General features: G+C 40.6%; 2 protein-coding genes across 10 annotated transcripts in view; one reads left to right on the forward strand and one right to left on the reverse strand.

Moving 5' to 3' along the window:
* Positions 1–19,810, reverse strand: part of mre11a (MRE11 homolog A, double strand break repair nuclease) — a 56,677-nt gene extending 36,867 nt beyond the window's left edge. For 2 of the 6 annotated variants that reach the window (XR_009704603.1, XM_061216652.1), the window contains exons 1-8: positions 18,563–18,699; positions 17,347–17,418; positions 17,128–17,260; positions 16,827–16,987; positions 13,896–13,983; positions 11,258–11,399; positions 1,785–1,899; positions 676–861 (exon numbers count right to left, since the gene is read on the reverse strand). Coding sequence is in view for 5 of the 6 variants with exons in the window: in XM_061216652.1 (XP_061072636.1) it covers positions 676–861; positions 1,785–1,899; positions 11,258–11,399; positions 13,896–13,983; positions 16,827–16,987; positions 17,128–17,260; positions 17,347–17,366 (845 nt within the window). In the remaining variant the exon portion in view is untranslated. Of the gene's footprint in view, positions 1–675; positions 862–1,784; positions 1,900–11,257; positions 11,400–13,895; positions 13,984–16,826; positions 16,988–17,127; positions 17,261–17,346; positions 17,419–18,562; positions 18,700–19,307; positions 19,441–19,545 lie in introns of those variants that run through there. The other 4 variants (XM_061216658.1, XM_061216653.1, XM_061216655.1 and 1 more) reach the window with 4 other exon arrangements.
* Positions 18,796–21,666, forward strand: ankrd49 (ankyrin repeat domain 49). 4 transcript variants are annotated; one of them, XM_061216660.1, is made up of 3 exons: positions 18,796–18,861; positions 19,639–19,893; positions 20,472–21,666. In XM_061216660.1, the coding sequence occupies exons 1-3, from the start codon at positions 18,808–18,810 to the stop codon at positions 20,931–20,933; spliced, it is 771 nt and encodes a 256-aa protein (XP_061072644.1). In that variant the 5' UTR covers positions 18,796–18,807; the 3' UTR covers positions 20,934–21,666. The 4 variants fall into 4 exon arrangements, with proteins under 4 accessions (XP_061072644.1, XP_061072646.1, XP_061072645.1 ...); XM_061216662.1 differs by having other exon boundaries at positions 18,823–19,122; XM_061216661.1 differs by having other exon boundaries at positions 18,824–19,041.

A 21,666-nucleotide genomic window follows, 5' to 3' on the forward strand; every position in this document is an offset into this window, starting at 1 on the left:
ACAAGATAATGCATAAAAGTGGCCATGTTGCCAAATCTCCACTCTCTGTCACTCATAGCACAGCATCTGCCTGAATCCTGCAGACGTGGTAAAAAAAATAAGGTTTTAAAAATATAATGATAATAATACATTTGCTGAAAATCTGCCAGGCAAGTTTTAATAACTACAGTTGAAACTAAAGTCTAAACCTCAGCCAATGTAATTTACACACAAATAATTTTCAGTTCAAATCACACATGTTGCTCATACTGCAGCCTTAGCCAACATCATTTACACATCAATCAACCAGGAAAGTATACTCACAAAGGCTCTTGCTACTACTTGCATATGCCTATATGCCACTCTCTCAACATCAACAGATATAGTACAGTAAGCATGGTAAACTTAAAGCTACCTAATGCACTAAGGGTCCACTGGACAATCATTACATTACACTCTTGCGCTTATCGAGAGTAATATACAATGAAAGGAGCATATCTGCATTCGGCAGCCTGACTCATTGCGCCACTTGTAAGAAAATGGAGAATTGGTTATCTAAAAAGTTTTTTTGGTGTTATGTCCCAAACTAAATGTCAGGCCTGGAGTGGAAAGCTCTGATGCGGGGCTGGAGGGTGGGATTGCATAGGTACAACATGTTCCAGGGTCTTAGAGAAATTTTTTAAAATTATTATTTACTTTTTGACAGCCTCCCCCGGTGATAGTGATGTCACCACGGAGCTGCCAGGCTGCGTCACATAGAAGAGCTGCTGTTCGTTCCTCTCAGGGGTAATCCTGCATTCATGCTCATGCCCCCACACCACCAGGTCCAGGAAGTCATCCAGGAACTGCTCTGGGATGTAGTTCGTGGCTCCATGTTTACTCCTGAAATAGAATCACACAAACAAGGAACAACACAATATCCCTGCTACCAATGGCAGACCAAGGTCTTGTTAAAAGACCACGATTTCTCCTATGTCATAGCATAAATCTAATTTATATTAATTGTGGTGACTTAGGGGTTACATTAATTTCAACATCGTCATTAGCTGGAATTTGACATTAATGCCATTTCATAATAAATATAAGGATAAAAGGTCTTACACAACATTATGGAATCTTTTTTTAATAAACTACTATAATACAGTAAAAATGATTACTTTGTTAGGGTAGTAAGTTCGCTTTTTGGATCTTGCATACAGTAGACTACAAGCAGAAAAAGTATTTCACTTCAAACAGACAATGGCAACTTTCATTGCTTTATAACCAGCTCATAATATATTATATCAGTCGGTATCACATAAAACAATGAAAAATTAATTACAGGTGGAGCACACTGTATAATCATCGCAATAATGAAATTACATTATGAAGTCAGTGAGGCTGGTGGAGTGGCAGCAATGATACTGTATAATGCATCAAGAGGATTTATATACGACATGACATAGTGAACCATTATGGGCATTTAGAAGTAGGCTTACACTGTATTATGACAGCATTATAAAGATTATAAATATGGACTTCACAGAAAGTTACTACGTATTTTCAAGATAAGTGCATTTGTATATGAATACCTATGCACAAACATGCACACCACACACTGAAGTGCAATGAAAAAGTATTTGCCACCTTCCTGATTTCCTCTATTATTGCATATTTTGAAAAAAACAAAAACATTTGCCCCCTAAACCTTTCCTGAGAAAATTATCAAGGCAAATACTTCATGGCACTGAACATATAGTTAATACAGAACTACTGGGACAGTAACACAAATGTGTCTGAATGAATGGGGTGGGCTGGGGGCTGACCTGTTCTGATGGATGACAAACAGGTTGAACCAGTTGCTTTCATCCTCCCGTGGCCGTAGCATGGTCACTTGGTTGTTGACAAACATTCTGTACAGTCTCTCATCAGGTATGGAGCCTGGGATGATAAAAAGTCTGTTTTGATCACTGTGTACACAAAGACATTAGACAGCCCTGCCCCTTCCAGGTAAGGCTGCACGACATACAGTACAGTGCAAAAGTTTTAGGCAGGTGTTAAAAAATGCTGTAAAATAAGAATGCTTTCAAAAATAGAAATGTTAATAGTTCATTTTTATCAATGAACAAAATGCATGAACAGAAGAAGTGAATGAACAGAAGAAAAATCTAAATCAAATCAATATTTGGTGTGACCACCCTTTGCCTTTAATCAGCATCAATTCTTCTTTGTCACCCCACTTCTCATTGGCCTCCACTGGCTTCCTATTGCCGCACGCATCCGTTTCAAGGCCCTAGTGTTGGCATTTCAGGCTGCTAAGGGGACTGCCCCACCTTACATACAATCCTTGATCATTCCCTACTCCCCAGCTAGACCACTCCGGTCTGCCAGCTCTGGCCGCCTTATGGTTCCCTCTCCACGTGCACCTGGCGGTCGAGCTGCACGTTCACGCCTGTTTTCCGTTCTGGTTCCTCAGTGGTGGAATGACTTGCCTACCACTGTCAGAACAGCAGAATCCCTCCCCCTATTTCGACGCAGACTCAAAACCCACCTTTTCAAACTCTACCTTAGTCCTCCCTCCTGATTTCCCCTGCCCCTCCTTTCTGATATCCCTATCCTTGTCTAACCCCCCACCCCCCCCCCAAAAAAAAAAAAATGCACTTATGATGACAACTATGTTTAGAACAGCATTTCATGTGTATTTTGCTAGTTCTGGATGTGATGCTTTGATTTATGGTAGAAACTATGAACTTGTAAGTCGCTTTGGATTAAAAGCGTCTGCCAAATGACGAAAATGTAAAATGTAAATGTAGGTATACTTGCACACAGTTTTTGAAGGAACTCGGCAGCTAGGTTGTTCAAAACATGTTGCAGAACAAGCCACAGTTCTTCTGTGGATTTAGGCAGCCTCAAATGCTTCCGTCTCTTCATGTAATCCCAGAGAGACTCGATGTTGAGATCAGGGCTCTGTGGGGGCCATACCATCACTTCCAGGACTCCTTGTTCTTCTTTAAACTGAAAATAGTTTGTAATGACATTGGCTGTATGTCTGGGGTCGTTGTCCTGCTGCAGAATAAATTTGGGGCCAATCAGATGCCTCCCTGATGGTACTGCATGATGGATAAGTATCTGCCTGTACTTCTCAGCATTGCGGAGACCATTCATTCTGACCAAATCCCCAACTCCATTTGCAGAAATGCAGCCCCAAACTTGCAAGGAACCTCCACCATGCTTCACTGTTGCCTGCAGACACTCATTCTTGTACCGCTCTCCAGCCCTTTGGCAAACAAACTGCCTTCTGCTACAGCCAAATATTTCAGAGAACCTGCTGCCATTGTTCTGCACCCCAGTTCCTGTGTTTTCGTGCATAGTTGAGTCACTGGGTCTTGTCTCCACGTCGGAGGTATGGCTTTTTGGCCGCAATTCTTCCATGAAGGCCACTTCCGACCAGACTTCTCCACATAGTAGATGGGTGTACCTGGGTCCCAGTGGTTTCTGCCAAATCGGAGCTGATGGCACTGCTGGACATCTTCCGATTGTGAAGGGATGATGTGTCTTTCATCTGCTGCATTAAGTTTCCTTGGACGACCACTGCGTCTACAGTCCTCAATGTTGCCCGTTTCTTTGTGCTTCTTCAACAGAGCTTGGACAACACATCTGGAAACCCCTGTCTGCCTTGAAATTTCTGCCTGGGAGAGACCTTGCTGATGCAGCATAACTACCTTGTGTCTTGTTGCTGTGCTCAGTCTTGCCATGGTGTATGACTTCTGACATTAAACTGTCTTCAGCAACCTCACCTTGGAAGCAGAGTTTGGCTGTTCCTCACCCAGTTTTAACCCTCCTACACAGCTATTTCTGTTTCAGTTATTGATTATGTTTCAACCTACATTGATGATTAGCTCCTGTTTGGTATAATTGGTTAATCACACACCGGATTATATGCCTTCAAAATCCCTGACTTTGTGCAAGTGTACCTAGAAGAATTGATGCTGGTTTGAAGGCAAAGTGTGGTCACACCAAATATTGATTTGATTTACACTCACACACTTTGCATTTTGTTAATTGATAAAAATAAACTATTAACATTTCTATTTTTGAAAGCATTCTTACTTTACATTTTTTCATACCTGCCTAAAACATTTGCACAGTACTGTACACACACATATAGATGTATATATGTACAGTTTAAAGCATTTTAATTGTGAAAAAAAAAAAGCGCTATGTGAAATACTTCCAGATAACAAACTTTACTGATATCTACTGGGTGTTGATAAGCCAGGCAAACAGCAGCAAGATTGTATTTAATTAAATCACATAGAAGCTGGAAGGCATTGCTGCTAATCGGCTGGCTTATCAGCACCCAATACATATCAGTGAAGTTTTTTTTCTGGAAGTATTTCTCATGGCCTCTTAAGTTTGGTTGTATGACTAAATAAGCAAGCACAAATACACTGAGGCCCATGGCACGCTGGTTTAAATCAGATAACAGAAAAGCACCGGCTTGTACTTGAGGTGAATTACAAAGCAAGCTAATTCACACCAAAATGGAAGACCTTTAACCTATTTGAAGCTATATTATTGTCACATTCATGCCATCCTGCAATAGTGCCCCGTACATAGAAATAGAAATCCTAATCTGCAGAAAGAGCACATTTATGTCCATTCCTGAAACATCATCTTTATTAATTGAATGAAATATGGCTTGAAGTGCCTTCCCTTACGATAACACTTCTTATCGGCATGTTTGTGCAGAGTTTTTAGCTGGTAGGCTACTACCACAGGAGACCAAAGAGCCAAAATGGTTTTCAAACACAATTGGTTTTATTGTCAGTCATTTTGAAGTATGTGAGAGTCTCCGCTCGGTGTTCCGGACACTCATAATTCACAAATGAAGCACTGGAGATTATGTTAGTAAACTTGTTAAGCAATCTCTAAATCTGGTCAGTTTAGTAATCTCAGTTATACAATGTGTAGGTTAGGTGAGACATGATGTTTACGCATACAACACAATCATGTATCATCAGCCACATTCACATGTTTTCTGAGTTCTGAATATTCCTAACCAATGCTTGCCGCTGTACTCACGTAACACGCGCTTGTGAGCAATGTCACGTGGGTTACAGCAGCCTATGACACAGAGCGAGAGACCTGAGTGCACTGAATTAGTGGCCTTCTGACCCTGGCCGCATGTAATTTAATATACTGTGCAGCTCTATTTCCTCTCATAATGTATATCAGAAAAACACAATATAGCCCTGGGCAAATCGTGCATAACTCCAATGCACATTATTATTTCTTATATAACTGTATATACTCTTATATAAGTGGTTTCATATGTGTATGCTTTTGTAGGGGTCACCTGTTATGTGTGCCACCACTTGAAATAGTAATTGCTGGACACAATTCACATGAGAGAAAAGGTTTAAGGATTTAAAGAAGGTTAATGCATGCCCAGCACACTCAAGCCCCTTCCACCTGTCAACAAGACAGGCAAGATGGCTCATAGCTCTCTAAATCCTTAGTTACCTACAGAATAATTGAAACAGAACCCTTTGCATCTAGGCTTGCTTTCCCTATTAGGCCTTTTCACACCAAAACATCCACATTACTTACATGTAATAAAACATAAATATTACGTGTAAATAGTATGTGTTCTTTCATTGTTACATGCTTGTGTTGTTGTAATAACAATTACAATTATTATTAATAATAATAATTGCGTAATAGCCAAGCCAAAATGATACAAGATGATACAAGATGCAGAGTTCAACACAAACAAAAATGTCCTAATAAGGTGTAGGTATGACAAACAAGAGGAGATGGTGCCTACAGGCCATCATTAATCAGGGACTCCACAGACAGACCCAGCCTTTTACACACTCCGAACATACACATGCTACCAAGAGAAAACCTCACCTTGAGTAGATTATAATTTTAGTTGTAATAGATGTTATAAATTCTTGCCACCAAAAAAAGAGCCTTGGCTGTGACAAGGTTTTCCTCTCAGCGCCCAGAACCTAACTGAAGAGCAGCTATAAAACAGAGCTCCTTTGAAAGGACCTCAGATTAAGATGTTCTTAATAAGACATCTTGCATGCATGAGTCATCTTTAGTGTCACACTCCTGGTCCAGATACCATCATTGAACAAAGGAAATGGAACAAAATAAATAAAAATTTTCAAAAGCAGAGAACAAACTGTAACTACATCGTGTTTTTCCTGTCTATCTAAAGTTAAAGGGGCAGTTCACCCCAAAAAAATGAAACTAAAGTCGTATGTTTCGACTTACCCAGAAAAAAAAGGTCCATTATATCACTGCAAGCTGTGTCTAAAGTCGTCAAATCTGCAAAACTATCTGGATGGATAGATAGTACTCTAAGTAAGTGCAAACATGCCTTAGCTAATTTCATTTTAGACATAAAGCAAACAAACACGCAGATGGGAGATTTAGAGTAAGCAAAATGACCTTCTGATCTTGTCTTCAAATGATTTCACATCAGTCATGCATCCAAGCAGAGAGGCAGCACAGAAGGAGGGTTACACTCCCATGCTTTGATTGGCTGTGGAGGCCATCACAAGCTGAATTCAAAGGCTGAAATCTGTGCGTAAAACAGCAAGTCACAGATATTCTCCTTCTCAGGTCAACTACCGGGAAATATTTGAGTTTCAACTTGAATATGATAATGTGTTAAGCACTGATGTGGCTAATTATGGCATCAGTAATTCAGGATAGTTGTATGACAGGCTTTGTGATCTGCCAGGCCAATGAAAACCAGCGCCAGGCCAATCTCATTTTTTTAATGCCAAACTAATGATAAATACCTATTCATTTGAACATCAATAATTGCCCTTGGGAGCCTCTGCATGGTGCAGTTCTGAAACATGAGTCAACCTCTGTGTTGTTGCCTGGGAAACGTGTCGCAACTACAGTGCCACTACTGTCTGTCTATTTCTGTTACTGTGGAGAAAAAGGGTGAGTGTATGGGACGAGGGTAACTATGGAGTGGACCAGAAACGTCTCGAACAAACATTATGGTACCCTGAAATGGATTTTATTCAAATCTGACAATGTGCATTTTAACTACATGTAATTTTCTCAAATTGTGGAGTACAGAGGCAAATAAATAAATGATGGGTCTTTGTCCCAAACATTATGGTGTGCTTGTATTTGCATTAAATGTAAATATTTAATCAGCCAATCATGTGGCAGCAACTAAATGCATAAAAGCATGTAGACGTGGTCAAGAGGTTCAGTTGTTTTTCAGACCATATGTCACAATGGAGAAGAAATTAGATCTAAGTGACTTTGACCGTGGAATGATTGTTGGTGGCAGACAGAGAATGGTGCAGAAAACGAAAAACAATAAGTCTAATAAATACCTAATAAAGTGCTCACTGAGTGTATATACATATAAATTGCCATATAAATTTAATGGGGGTAATATTTGTTGAAATTGTCTTCATATTCCGACAGCTAGCAATAAACCAACTGCTCTGGGGAAAAAAACCTGATATCTTTTAATGTCCCAGGACAGATTTTCAGGGACTTACGATTTTCCTCGCTCCCTATTTTTCCCCGCTCCCTATTTAATCAAATGAGGGCCGCTCTCAACCAGGAGGTGGGCTTACCTGCCTATCAAAATAGTTTATGCCGGAAATTTTTTTTTTTTGGTGCGTACCACGAGGCCTGAATTCTTTGGGAAACACTGAATTACAATTACAATTTTAGTCATTTGGCAGACGCTTTTAATCCAAAGTGATTTACAAGTGCATAGGTTCTTCCACAAGTTAAAGCATCACATCCATAACTAGAAAAATACACCTGAAAACGGAAGAAAAGCAGTGTTTGTGAAATCAATGGTAGGCCAACACTATCGATGGGCAAACGAGCATTCCTACAGCGTACAATATCTTTCTCTCAAACAAACATTCTGAAAATGCTATACAAGAGAAGCAGATGCAGAACATTTACCAAGTTGTAAAAGAAAAGCTGCATAACCTTTCCATGTATTTGTATCTACTCTCTATGAGGCTTTCAGCTCATGTACTTTCTGCTGATATGTGCTTTACATATTATTGTGTATACATGTTTTCGACTGTTTAGAATGTTTTCAGACAAAGCAGTAAGTATATAATTATACAAAGAAAAAACTGAGGGGGAAACCTCTCCTACCTAACTATTCCTTCCCACCTCCCACACAAGCGCATAGGCCAGGCTACACCAACGCTCCTCTCCCTGGTTGAGTTTTTCCACTGTCCAAGGACTTAAGATAAAACATTTACTGATCAATCCATCTGAAATAAATAATCTCAAGACCTGTTATGTAGTAAAAATTTCAGAAATGTTCCCCTCTTTCTCCCAATCTGGAATTCTCCACTGCATTCAACACCCGTCCTCAATGTTTCATGTCCATTATCACATCATTATCATGCAGGAGAGGTGAAATAAAAGTATAACCTATCAGGCAATTCATGTTTGCAGTAATTGTTTTATCACTTGGACATGGTTAAAAGTTACAGTACTTTTGGGTGGAATAGGGAGACCAAAATCAGAGTGGATAATGTACAGTCCCCCTCCAAAAGTAGAGTTTGAGGTCAAAATATATACATTAGATGACAGATGCGAATTTCAGCTTTTATTTCCTGTTATTTTTTATCTAGATTTGTTAAACAAGTTATCACCTTTTGTATCAGACCACCCAATTTTTGTGACTGACAGGTGTTTCTTGTTGCCCAGATGTGTCCACTTAGATTGATTGGTTAAAAAGTAAATAGTAATGAATGCCTAACTCCTGATTTTGGCCTTGGGTTTTTCCCATGAAGACTGCATTTGTGTTAGAAAAGATGAACATGAAGACCAGAGAGCTGTCTTTTGGAGAAAAGCAAGCCATTTTGAAGCTTAGAAAAGAGGGGAATTGCAGCCATTGCAGAAGTATTGGGGATAGTTTGTACAACTTGGAATGTCCTGAAAATGAAAGAAACTGCTGCCGTACTTAGCAAGAGACATCGAACATGTTCACCAAGGAAAACAGCAGCAGTTGATGACAGAAACATTGGGACAGCTGTGAAGAAAACCCCCAAAACATCAGTCAGTGACATTACAAATGATCTCCACAGGGTGAAGGTATCTCAATGAACCACTGAAAGAAGACTTAGAGAGCAGCAATATAGAGGCTAAACAACAAGGTGCAAACCACTCAACAGTAGTAAGAATTGGAAGGTGAGATTACAATTTGCATAGAAGTACAGAGATGAGCCACAAAAGTTATGGAACACTTTTATGGACTGGTGAGACAAAGATTAACCTCTACCAAGTTATGGAAAGGCCAAAGTGCGGGGAAAAAAGGGATCTGCTCATGATCCCAAACATACAAGCTCATCTTTGAAGCATGGTGGAGGAAGTGTTATAGCTTGGGCTTGCATGGCTGCTTCTGGAGTGGGCTCACTAATCTTTATTGAGGGTGTAACTCATGATGAAAAACATTCTGTCTGCCAACTTACGGAGAAATGCGTCCAAACTAATAGGAAGGAACTTCATCATGCAGCACAACAATGACTCAAAACACACAGCCAAAACAACAAAGGACTTCATTAGGGAGAAGAAGTGGAAGGTTTTAGATTGGCCAAGTCAATCACCAGCCTGGAAAAGCATCACAAAAGAAGAATACAACGTTTGGTGATGTCAATAGGTTGCAGGCTTGATGCTGTTATTGCAGCAAGGGATATGCTACCAAATATTAAGTGTTATTTACTTTCATTTACTTAAAGATACAATAGGCAATTTTGGACTTCTAACGGTCAAGAGAGGAATTGCAGCATCAAACACTGTGAGCGCGCTGATGCTGAAACTCCCCCATGCCATTGACTGTGGCAATTAGAACCAATTTTCAACCAATGAGCTTTAATTATTGTACAGCTATACACTGTTCTGGTACAGTGTCGGTCCGTCAACTCTATATTTTGAAACACGAATTTAAGGAGGCAGATGGTGTGTCAGTGAGCCTTTTTCAATAGGAAGTTATTTACAATAGTCTTTGTTTTAACACAAAAATCTTACCTACTGTACTTTAAATACTCTCTGTTCCAATACTTTTAACCTGATACCAAAGGTGCTATTTTCTAAGTAGTTTAACACATCTAGGTGTAAAAACCAGGAAAAAAACGGTAATACCACCTGCAGGCCGGGTGGTATGAAACTTGAGTGGTGGCTGGTGAAATATGACCACTGTTATAGTTTCAATGAAACACGCACAGTAACAGCATTGAAATGCACGGATGAGGTACTAACAGATGCAATTTAACATAATATGTGTAACGATTCATGTGAATGCATTGATTGCAAATCCTACCGATTCAACTAAATCGATCTGCAAAAATAAATAAATAGAAAGAATTGCTTGGGGTTCATCAATAATCACTATAATTGCTTTAAATCTAATGAATCACAATTCTTAATTACGATTAATGGTTTAACTTGATTTACACATTTTTTTGTGAAGTGCAAAAATCTGTAATCCGTAAGTCTGTCATCAGCTAGTCAGCCTGCAAGGAACTGAACCTGAACATGTTGACCAGTTAATATTCCTGAAGGAAAATCTGAAGTAGAAGTACATGTATAGAACCTCCCCAGCCACTTTTTTAATAGAATAAATACATTTAATAAGTAATTCTGTTCTCTTTTTTTCACCTTTCAGAAGAATACAAATAGTCTCACTGCCATTACTGCAGGTGTATTTCATGGATATCTAATTTTGGGTAAAAGTTATTGAATCGAATTGTGGGTTACAGAATGGAATGGAACCGTTACAAAAAAAGAAAATCGTTCTTGAATCGAATCACAACTAATGAACCGTTGATCCAATCGAAGTGAAACCAAAGATTAAATTCCCTATAGAAGTCTCTTAAGTACGGGAAATCTATCAAGAGAACCCATGGGGGAAGAAACTGCTGGGTTTGCCAATTAAAAGATGTCATCACAGTAACACTATCTATAGCTGAGGTCGTGCAGTGCCTAACTGAGCTAAGATAAGTAACTGTTGCTGGATAAACACAGATAACACTTTACATTTCACCAATCAATTAATGCTTAAATAACTAGTAATTAAGCATTAACTAATCACATTTTAACATATTAGTCTGTGGGATGGTCACCACGAGGTTAGCACCACTAAATCAAGCTAGATTAGTTGCTCAGTACAGTCATCATGCACAGCAGGCATGCTTGAGTTGGCAGTGGCTCCAACATCCCTTAGGACTGTGTTGCAAGCATGATATTGTAGCAGTGTCTACAGTGGACTCACCAATTCCATACATAGCGATCTTGGAGCTCCCTTTTTGCAACAGAAGTGGGCTAATCTCTACCTTCTCCACAGACCTACTGCGGCCAAAGTGATTCACAAGTCCAGCACAGCTCAGGAGGTCCAGGGCACAAAGGCCATCTGCCTGGAAGGAAAGTTAGAAATGTAACAGTGGTTATAAACAGTCCCCTCCAAACATCTTGGAACAGCAAGGCCAATTCCTTTGTTTTTGCAGTAGACTGAATACATTTGGGGTTGAGATAAAAAATGAATACGACAAGAGTTCAGAATTTCAGCTAAAATTTCCTGGTATTTACACCTAGATGTGTTAAACTACTTAGAGCATAGCACCTTTGGTACCAGAGTTTTTTATTACTATTCCTTTATTTCTCCTTTATTTAACCAGGTGAGTCCCATTGAGATTGTTATCTCTTTTACAAGGGAGCTCTGGCCAAGGGAGGAGCAAGCAGAGATGACAACATCATGTTCAACACAATACAAAAGCACAATTACACATACAATCTCAAGTAAAACAGTATCAAGTAAAACAGCTGCAGTTTAAGTAAATTAAGCTGTATTTAAGTTAATTAAAGTAAATAACACTAAATATTTGGTAGCACATCCCTTGCTTGCAATAACTGCATCAAGCCTGCGACCCATTGAATCACCAAATTGTTGCATTCTTCTTTTGTGATGCTTTTCCAGGCTTTTAATGCAGCCTCTTTCAGTTGTTGTTTGTTTAGGGGGGGGGGTTTACATTCAATCTCCTGTTCAGACGGTGAAATGCATGCTCAATTGGGTTAAGGCCTGGTGATTGACTTGGCCAGTCTAAAACCTTCCAGTTTTTTTTCTCCCGAATGAAGTCCTTTCTTATGTTGCCAGTGTGTTTTGGGTCATTGTCTTGCTGCATGATGAAGTTCCTCCCAATTAGTTTGGATGCATTTCTCCGTAAGTTAGCAGACAGAATGTTTTTGTAGACTTTTGAATTCATCCTGCTGCTACCATCATCAATAAAGATTAGTGAGCCCACTCCAGAACACTTCCTCCACCGGGCTTCACAGATGAGCTTGTATGTTTTGGATCATGAACAGAATCCTTCCTTCTCCGCAGTTTGGCCTTTCCATCACTTTGGTAGAGGTTAATTGTGGTCTTATCAGCCCATACAACTTTTGTGGCTCATCTTTGTACTTCTTTGCAAATGTTAATGTCGCCTTCTGATTATTACTACTGATGAGTGGTTTGCATCTTGTGGTATAGCCTCTATATTGCTGCTCTCTATGTCTTCTTCAAATGGTTGGTCGAGATACCTTCAGTCCTGCCCTGTGGAGATTTTTTGGGATTTTTCTTAGCAGCTCATGTTTGTGTCATCAACTGCTGTTGTTTGCCTTGGTCAGTACAATGGTGGTTTCTTTCTTTTTTCGGACATTCCAAGTTGCTGTACATGCTATCCCCAAATGCTTGTGCAATGGCTCTGATCGATTTCTCCTCTTTTCTAAGCTTCAAAATGGCTTGCTTTTCTCCCAAAGACAGCTCTCTGGTCTTCATGTTGGTTTATGCTTTCTAACACAAATGCAGTCTTCACAGGCAAAACCCAAGGCTAAACCCAAGAGTAGACAATCTGAACTATTTAACACGACACATCTGGGAACAAAATACCCCTGTCAGTCACATGTTCCAATACTTCAGCTCACCTAAAAATTGGGTGGTCTGATAGAACAACTGATACAACTTTTGTAAGTTGTTTAACAAATCTAGATAAAGGTACCAGGAAATAAAAATTTCTAAAAGTTGAAATGCAGATCTGTCATCCCATGTAGATCTTTTGACCTCAAACTCAATTGTATAGCGAAAACAACTGAATTGACCTTGCAGTTCCGATACTTTTGGATGACACTGTACATCCAGATACTGAATCTTTTGTCTCATGGTAGTGCAGGTCAAGAATCTTATACTAACAAGCCACTTGTGAATTAGAATGAGAAAGGAAAAAAGCATATGCATCACTAATTGGGAAACTGGGAGACTGGTTTATCCCTTATTTAAGGGTGGCCTTTTGGCATATTTACAGCTCACAAATTGAACAAACTACTAAAGTATATGGACAGGTTGGTTCCATGCAAAGTTATAATCAATTACTTTCATCCCTACCACAGAATTGGAAAGGGAACTGGTTATGGTGTCTGTGAAATAAATGGTCTGTGTAAAAAAAAAATGAAAAAAATGGACAAGAACTATTAATTAATTAATTAATAAATGTATCTATTCAACATATTTTTTGGTACTGTACCATAGTGAGCCTTTTCTGGACTCAAATTCAAATGCAGCTAAGAAAGTGTAATATCAAGGCTGAATTGGATGCACAGACTGTTCTGCTTGGGGATTTTAAAAATATTAATCAAACGGTTGTAAATGTTATTATACAAAGTATGTATTTTCAAGTTGACCTCAGATCAGGATCTACAAATGGAACATTTTAAATCAATTGTAAAACACCACAGCAAAGTAAAAACTTGGTATCCCAGGGAAATGATAAATATAGTTTGTATAGTTCAAGGTGGGAAAAAATCAGGCAGGCTGAGGATTGGTGTAAGGCCATACTGGGGAAGAAAAATATAATGACATGAGAATAGAACAATCTTACCCCAGTGGGGTCATCGTGGTTCCCATGTACACTAAACACAGGAATAGAGATGTTCAAGTTCTCATCTTGGTAGTTCACCCAGGGGAACCTGAATGAAAGACAAAAATATGCAAGCGTAAATTATTACTAATAAATAAAGTGGAAATATATGCTCGAATGAGTTTCCTTTACTATATGCATATAATAACCAATGATTATTGTACAGTGGCTTCAGAAAGTATTCAGACCCCTAGGGCATTTAATCCCATTCTTCCTGGCGGATCCTCTCAATATCTGTCAGAATGGATGAGAAATGTCTGTGAACTGCCTCTCCGCAGATGTTCTGAGGAGTTTAAGTCTGGGCTTTGGCTGGGCCACTCAAGGACAGTCAGAGACCTGACCTGAATCCACTCATTACATTACATTATTGGCATTTGGCAGAGCGACGTACAACAAAGTGCATACCCATAACCAGGGATAAGTGCGCTGAAAGACCCTAGAGGGAAGTACTATTTCAATTGCTACCTGTACAACGAAGATAAGGACGAGGGCCTTTTTTTTTTTTTTTTTTTGAGAACAAACAAACAAACAAACAGAGCAAAAGTGACCAAAGTTAATGATCCAAACACTGCTTACCTAGCCAACTAAGAATACCGATACACAAAGCAAGTCACAGAGACAACAATTAAGGTTCACAGGGAGGTAGGGAGGGATGGGGAGAGGTGCTGCTTGAAGAGGTGTGTCTTCAGCTTGCGCTTGAAGGTGGGGAGAGATTCTACAGTTCTGACCTCAACGGGGAGTTCGTTCCACCACCGTGGAGCCAGAACAGACAGTAGTCTTGAGCGTGCTGTGGAGGTTCGGAGAGGGGGAGGTGCCAAGCGGCCTGTGGAGGCTGAACGAAGAGGTCTGGCAGGGGTGTAGGGTCTGATGATTTTTTGTAGGTAAGCTGGGGAAGACCCTTTAACTGCTTGGAAGGCTAGCACCAATGTTTTGAATTTGATGCGAGCCATGACAGGCAGCCAGTGGAGGGAAGTAAGCAGGGGGGTGACGTGTGAGTATTTGGGAAGGTTGAAGACCAGACGAGCTGCTGCATTCTGGATGAGTTGGAGGGGTCTGATGGCAGACGCTGGGAGGCCAGCCAAGAGGGAATTGCAGTAGTCCAGGCGGGACAGAACCATCGCTTGGACCAGGAGCTGGGTCGAGTAGGGGGTGAGAAAGGGGCCGATTCTCCGTATGTTGTATAGGAAGAACCTGCATGACCGGGTCACCGCCACAATGTTCTCGGAGAGGGACAGTCTGCTGTCCATCACCACACCGAGGTTCCTTGCATTGGGTGACGGCGTGAGTGCGGTATCCCCGAGGGAAATGGAGAGATCCAGATGGGGAGAGGTTTTAGCAGGGATGAATATCATTTCAGTCTTGCCTGGGTTGAGCTTTAGATGGTGGTTGTCCATCCAGCTCTGGATGTCCCTCAGGCAAGCAGAGATACGGGCTGAAACCTGCGTATCAGACGTCGGGAACGAGACGAAGAGTTGGGTATCGTCCGCGTAGCAGTGGTAGGATAGCCCATGTGCAGTGATCACAGGGCCAAGGGAGCGAGTGTAAAGAAAAAAAAGAAGCGGGCCTAGGACTGAGCCCTGGGGAACTCCTGTGGCGAGGGGCCGAGGTGTCGATACCGAACCAGCCCAGGCAACCTGGAAGGAGCGACCAGAGAGGTAGGACTCAATCCAGTCCAGGGCTGTGCCACAGATGCCCGTTGCCCGATGCCCCACTCCAGCGTTGCCTTGGCCATATGTTTTGGGTCATTATTGTGCTGGTAGGTGAACCATCGCCCCAGTTTTCTTCAAGGACCTCTCCGCATTCATCCTTCCATTAATTCTGACCAGTCTCCCTGTCCCTGCTGCTGAGAAGCACCCCCATAGCATGATGCTGCCACCTCCATGCTTCACTGTAGGGATGGTATTAGCCAGGTGATGAGCAGTGCCTGGTGTTTGACAGTTTGACAGTTATAGTGGACAGTTTTATCTCATGAGACCAGAGAATCTTTTTCCTCATTTCCTCAAGTCTTTTAAATGCCATTTGGCAATCTCCAAACTCAAGAGTGACTTCCATCTAGCCACTCAACCATGAAGGACTAATTGATGGAGTGCTGCTGAGATGGTCGTGCTTCCAAAGGACTTCCAAAGGTTGTGCTTCCAAAGGACCTTCTTGCCCGGTTACTCAGTTTGGCCAAACATCCAACTCTAGGAGTCCTGGTGGTTCCAAACTTTTTTCCCCACAATTTATTGAGCCCACTGTGCTCCTGGGAACACTCAAAGCTTTAGAAACAGTTTTATACCCTTGCTCTGATCTATGCCTCTTATCTCGGAAGTCTACAGAGATGTCCTTGGACTTCATGGCTTGGCTTTTGTCCTGACATGCAGTGTGAATTATATACACAGGTGTGTACCTTTCTAAACTATGTCCAATCAATTCAATTTGGCAGGTGGACTCCAATAAAGAACAATAAAGAGAACCATATGCTTAAAACCATGACTGCCTAACTGAAGATTTTTGGTGTAAATTACTTACATTTTGGTTCTGTGTCTGTGGCACCTTGTTAAAAAAGATTCAGGAGCGCCTTATTGTATTTTAGAATCACACTTGGCAAAGGCTGAAGGGTACATTTTAATAAATCATTTTTGAAGTGAGTGCAGCCTTCCCCTAATTTGTAAGCAAAATCTGCATGGGCCACAAAATGACCCCGTTATCAGCAACCATACGTGTACTTTAAAGGTGCAATAGGTCATTTCTGTCATGTTTTAACACAAAAGTCTTACCTATTGTACCTTTAAGGAGTAAATGCCGTCTGATGACACAGATGACATTGACAGGTCTCCGAATGAAAAACCTGAAAATAAACCAGTAAAAGGACCAAAGGAGGACAGCGGCAGGAAGAAAATTATAACTTACTTGCTGTTGCCAAAGTTAACAGCCTGGTCACTCAAGATCTCAAATGTGATGGGCTGATCCCCCATGCAGTACTTCCGGAACAGTTCAATGCAGTTGTGCATTGTTCTACGGGAGGGCTTGTTGTCATGAAAAAGATCACCCCCCAGCAGAATAAAATCCACCTGTCAGGTCAAAAGGGTAGGTAGTTCAAATTCAATTCCAAGCAAAATAAGAGTTCCTGGTTCAGTAAAACTTCACTGTTCTATTTCAGTATTAAATAACATGGTATTCATTTTACTTTTGTTTTGGATGTTGCCCTTACTTTGTTCTCTTTGGCATGTTTAAGAATTTCATCAAATGTCACAAAGGTGTCATTCCCTCTGATGGCATCTTTCTCTAGGTACCCCAGGTGAATGTCTGTAGCAATGAGAATCTTGAAGGTGTCTTCATCATCCCTGCAGAGAAAAAACAAATGTAGCTAACTGCTTTTGAATACTTAAAATGTATCAATGAATTTTTTTTTTTTTTTTTTTTTACTCACATGGTGTTCTCTGATGCCATTGCAATGTCAAGGTGTCAATATAAATAAGGTCTCAGATCCAAAGGAATCCTGCTGTGGGATTAGAAATTATTTAGGTTGAAAAGAATATGCATAACATTTAACAGTAATATGCACTGCAGAGTATGCACCGCCATTAGACAGGGTGCGTTCCGTATACACACTGCCAACACAACAAACACATTAGGGAGAGAAAGTGGAAGGTTTTAGACTGGCAATCACCAGACGTTAACTCAATTGAGCATGCATTTCACCTCCTGAAGAGGAGATTGAAGGGCAAAAACCCCCCGAAACAAACAAAAACTGAAAGAGGCTGCAGTAAAAGCCTGGAAAAGCATCAGAGAAAAAGAATGCAACAGTTTGGTGATATCAATGGGTCGCAGGCTTGATGCAGTTATTGCAAGCAAGGGATATGCTACCAAATGTTAAGTGTTATTTACTTTCATTTACTTAAATACTCTCAGTTCCAATACTTTTGCTCACCTAAAACTGTTGTGGTCTGATACCAAAGGTGCTATGTTCTAAGTAGTTTTAACACATCTAGGTGTAAATACCAGGACATAAAAGCTGAAATTCTGAACTCTCGTCTCATGTTCATCTTCTTATCTCAACCCTAAATGTATTCTGTAAATTGCAAAAACAAAGAAATTGGCCTTGCTGTTACAATACTTACTGCATATTAGCATATTACTGAAAATAATACCAGCCATTGATTATGGGATGTGAGCATAGGATATTCTTAATGGTATTCCCGATTATTATTATACAATTTGCCCTTAAGAGAGTAAATCCTTCAAGAAAGATTAAAAATGTGTCCAATTAACAACAACGAAGAGGCTATATATAATTATAATTCAGACGTTGAAATTACGGTTGGGCGCGTACACGCAGTGGGTCCTGTGTATGCTTAACAGCCTGCTTTATTCAAAAATTAGTGTCAACTTATTAACATTAATTTAGTTAGAAATCCAGGTATAAATACATGCGTTACCCTAAACCTCATTACTTCATGCTGAACAATGTTAATGACTGAAACGTTCCCAATAACCTTACAGTAAAACGTACACATATGCATGCGGGTCGCACAACTAAGAAAGACCAAACTTTAGCTTGGTAGCTATTTTTACTGGTTCAGCTAGATTTGTTGGGCTATATAGTCCGTTGAATCTAAGCACCGGAGATTAGCAGCATATATTACCTTCTAATGGACACAACTTCAGTAAAGTTTTGAATAACAAAGCATTGCATTTGGGCCTTTATTATGTTTCACTTTTTCAGTAAATGCTGTATGAATACACGTGAAATCTAACGTCCACGGAAGTGGTTGAATTAGGCCGTACAGAACAAAGTAATGGAGCGGGAAATGTAGTTTAAATCATTTCAAATACACTAAGACGTTATACAACAGAACTACAGTTCCCATAACCTTTGCCATTGTCAAAAATGAGAAACGAAACTGTTGACGTACAATTAACCCCTGTTTTGCCGTTTGGTGAGGTAACTAGGTGCTGCGATACTATACAACTAACAACAACAGTTAGCTACCTTGCTAGTTTTGTGCACGGTAATCGAAGAATGCTGCATCTAAAGAGCATAATGACCAGTGGACACATTGTTCTTTATTTCTGAAAACGTTCCCTCGTAACAGAAGCTAATTATCATAGCTAACGTTGGCAAGTAAGTTAAGGATCTAGTGATATTGCATTAACTTATAGCTAGCCTAACTATGCTAATACCAGGCGGGCACCAACATTCAAGGTAAAACATGAAAATTCGTCAAATTCATCTAACCGCTGTGCTTCGGTTAGACGACGAGGCAAGTGCAGTACTAGCACACACTAGTTTCCAAAACCGAACTAAGGCGGCAGAAACAACCGGTAACGTTAAGTTGATGTCATGTTGGACGTATTAGCTAGCATGTTGCAACTAATTAACGTTAATACCTGGTTTTATCATTCACGTTGTCATCTTAGGGCGACATCATATGCTACCTTGAATGGTTGAAATTAACCGTAGTGATTGTTATGTTACATAAGTAACATACGGGTAGCAATTGAAATTGTACTTCCCTCTAGGGTCTTTCAGCGCACTTATCCCTGGTTATGGGTATGCACTTTGTTGTACGTCGCTCTGGATAAGAGCGTCTGCCAAATGCCAATAATGTAATAAGTCACTGCTTACCTGCGTTTATGCAGCTTAATGCTTGTTGGAGTAGCTAGCTAGTGAATTATGACATTATATGATATTAATGCACCGACTTGTCTAATGCTTTAGAAATTGACAGGGAGGGTTGAGTTCTGGGCGATGGAGTTTCACGAGGAGTTTAATCAGCTGGAGTTTCTGGAGACCCATCAGCACCTTATACCAGTGGGAACACAGAGCATGTGGCCGGATGATGATGATGATGAAGATTATGATGATGAAGAGGAAAGGGAGGGATTCCGCAGTGAGGAGTGGTATCAGCAACAAGAAAAAAGGCTGGAGAATAGGCCGGGAGAATTGTTGCTATGGGCCTCTGAGAGGAACAGGGTAAGTCAGACGCATGTAAATGTGCGAATGGTACAGGTAGATATGCGTCATTTAAAAAAAAAAAAAGGCAAAAAGCGCATTGATCTATGTAATACGAACGTTTACATACAAACACACTGATACATGCTCTAATTGATAGTGAACTTTTATTTGAATTTTAAAGCTTGATCTGTGCTATTGATAGAAAAATGTAGTCTATGGTTGATGGTGCCACAAAGCCCGGTTTTTCTGGATTGTATTACAAATAAAAGTCTTTTACACATGGCACTCTTATCTTTGCTCACACATTTTCAGCAGAAGGCCAGTGACAGGTTTTGTTTGCATGATTTTGGATTCAGTGAATTCAGTGTTACTGTAACATATGGTTTTAAAGCTTTATTTCTTGAAAACACTAACCAAGATGTTTAAATGATTAGCCATTATGTACAACTACATTTTATACTAGTCTCTCTCTGAAAAAGACTAGTGCATGCTTGAGCCACAGTATGACATACAGTAGGTCCTGTGGAAGCAGGCAATTCTCAGCCATTTAATCTTCTGATTGTATTGCTTTAAACCCCCCCCCCCCATTACCTCAGCTGGCCACTGTTAAGCGACTACTATCTGCGGATTCATTGCTTGTGCACAGCCGGGATGAGGACAGGTATACGCCTCTGCACCGTGCAGCATACAGTGGTCACCTTGAAGTGGCGCGGACCCTGGTGCACCACGCTGCAGACCTCCACGCTCGCACAGTGGATGGATGGACTCCGCTGCACAGCGCCTGCAGGTGGAACAACACTTCTGTGGCCTCCTACCTCATCCAGCAAGGGGCACTCGTCAACGCCCAGACCAATGGTCTGCTCACCCCGCTACACCTGGCAGCTGGCAACAGTGGTGCCAAGCCAACACTGGAACTCCTCCTGACACAGCGCCACATACAGGCAGAACTGAAGAGTAGCAGTGGTGAAACTGCCTTTGACATTGCCCGCCGGACTAGTGCACATTACCACCTGTTTGAGATTGTGGAGCCTTACAATAACCTGTTACCTCAAAGCTGAATAATAGAGAGCAGGCTTGTCAGGGCCTGGGATTGCGACTGTCCTCAGTCAAATTATTAAAATAATTAAAAATACAGTCCTGAGTAAAAGCCAAAATAAAAATAAATGACATTTTATAATTGTATTTACTTCACCTATATTTCTGAACCAGAACAACCACTGTTCCATTATAGAATCAAGATCAGCAAGCACAGGAAAAAGACAGTCAAGTTAAGAATACCGGTCATGAACCAAACTGTAGCATGTAGGGGCGGCCTGTAGCGTAGTGGTTAAGGTAAATGACTGGGACACGCAAGGTTAGTGGTTTGAATCCCGGTGTAGCCACAATAAGATCCGCACAGCCGTTGGGCCCTTGAGCAAGGCCCTTAACCCTGCATTGCTCCAGGGGAGCATTGTCTCCTGCTTAGTCTAATCAACTGTACATCGCTCTGCCAAAATGCCAGTAATGTAATGTAATGGATGAAGGTGTGATTTGACGTGAGGCAACTTGCTGCCTCTACCTACCAAGAAAATGATCTATTTCATGTATTAATCACATTTGCTCAGTGGCTTTCTGTTTTTATTTCCCAAATGCGTCTAACAAATGAAAATAAGTCAAAGGTTTGCTCTTCACTTGAAAAATGTAAGTAATGTGTCTGAGTAGTAGGGACATAGACATAGGCTAGGTATGTTTTTTTCACTAGGAAAATAGTGGGACTGTAAATAATAAATGGTGATGTAATTTGATTGTGAA

Source organism: Conger conger, chromosome 13 (genome assembly GCF_963514075.1).
Source record: "Conger conger chromosome 13, fConCon1.1, whole genome shotgun sequence".
Classification (NCBI taxonomy): Eukaryota; Metazoa; Chordata; class Actinopteri; order Anguilliformes; family Congridae; genus Conger; species Conger conger.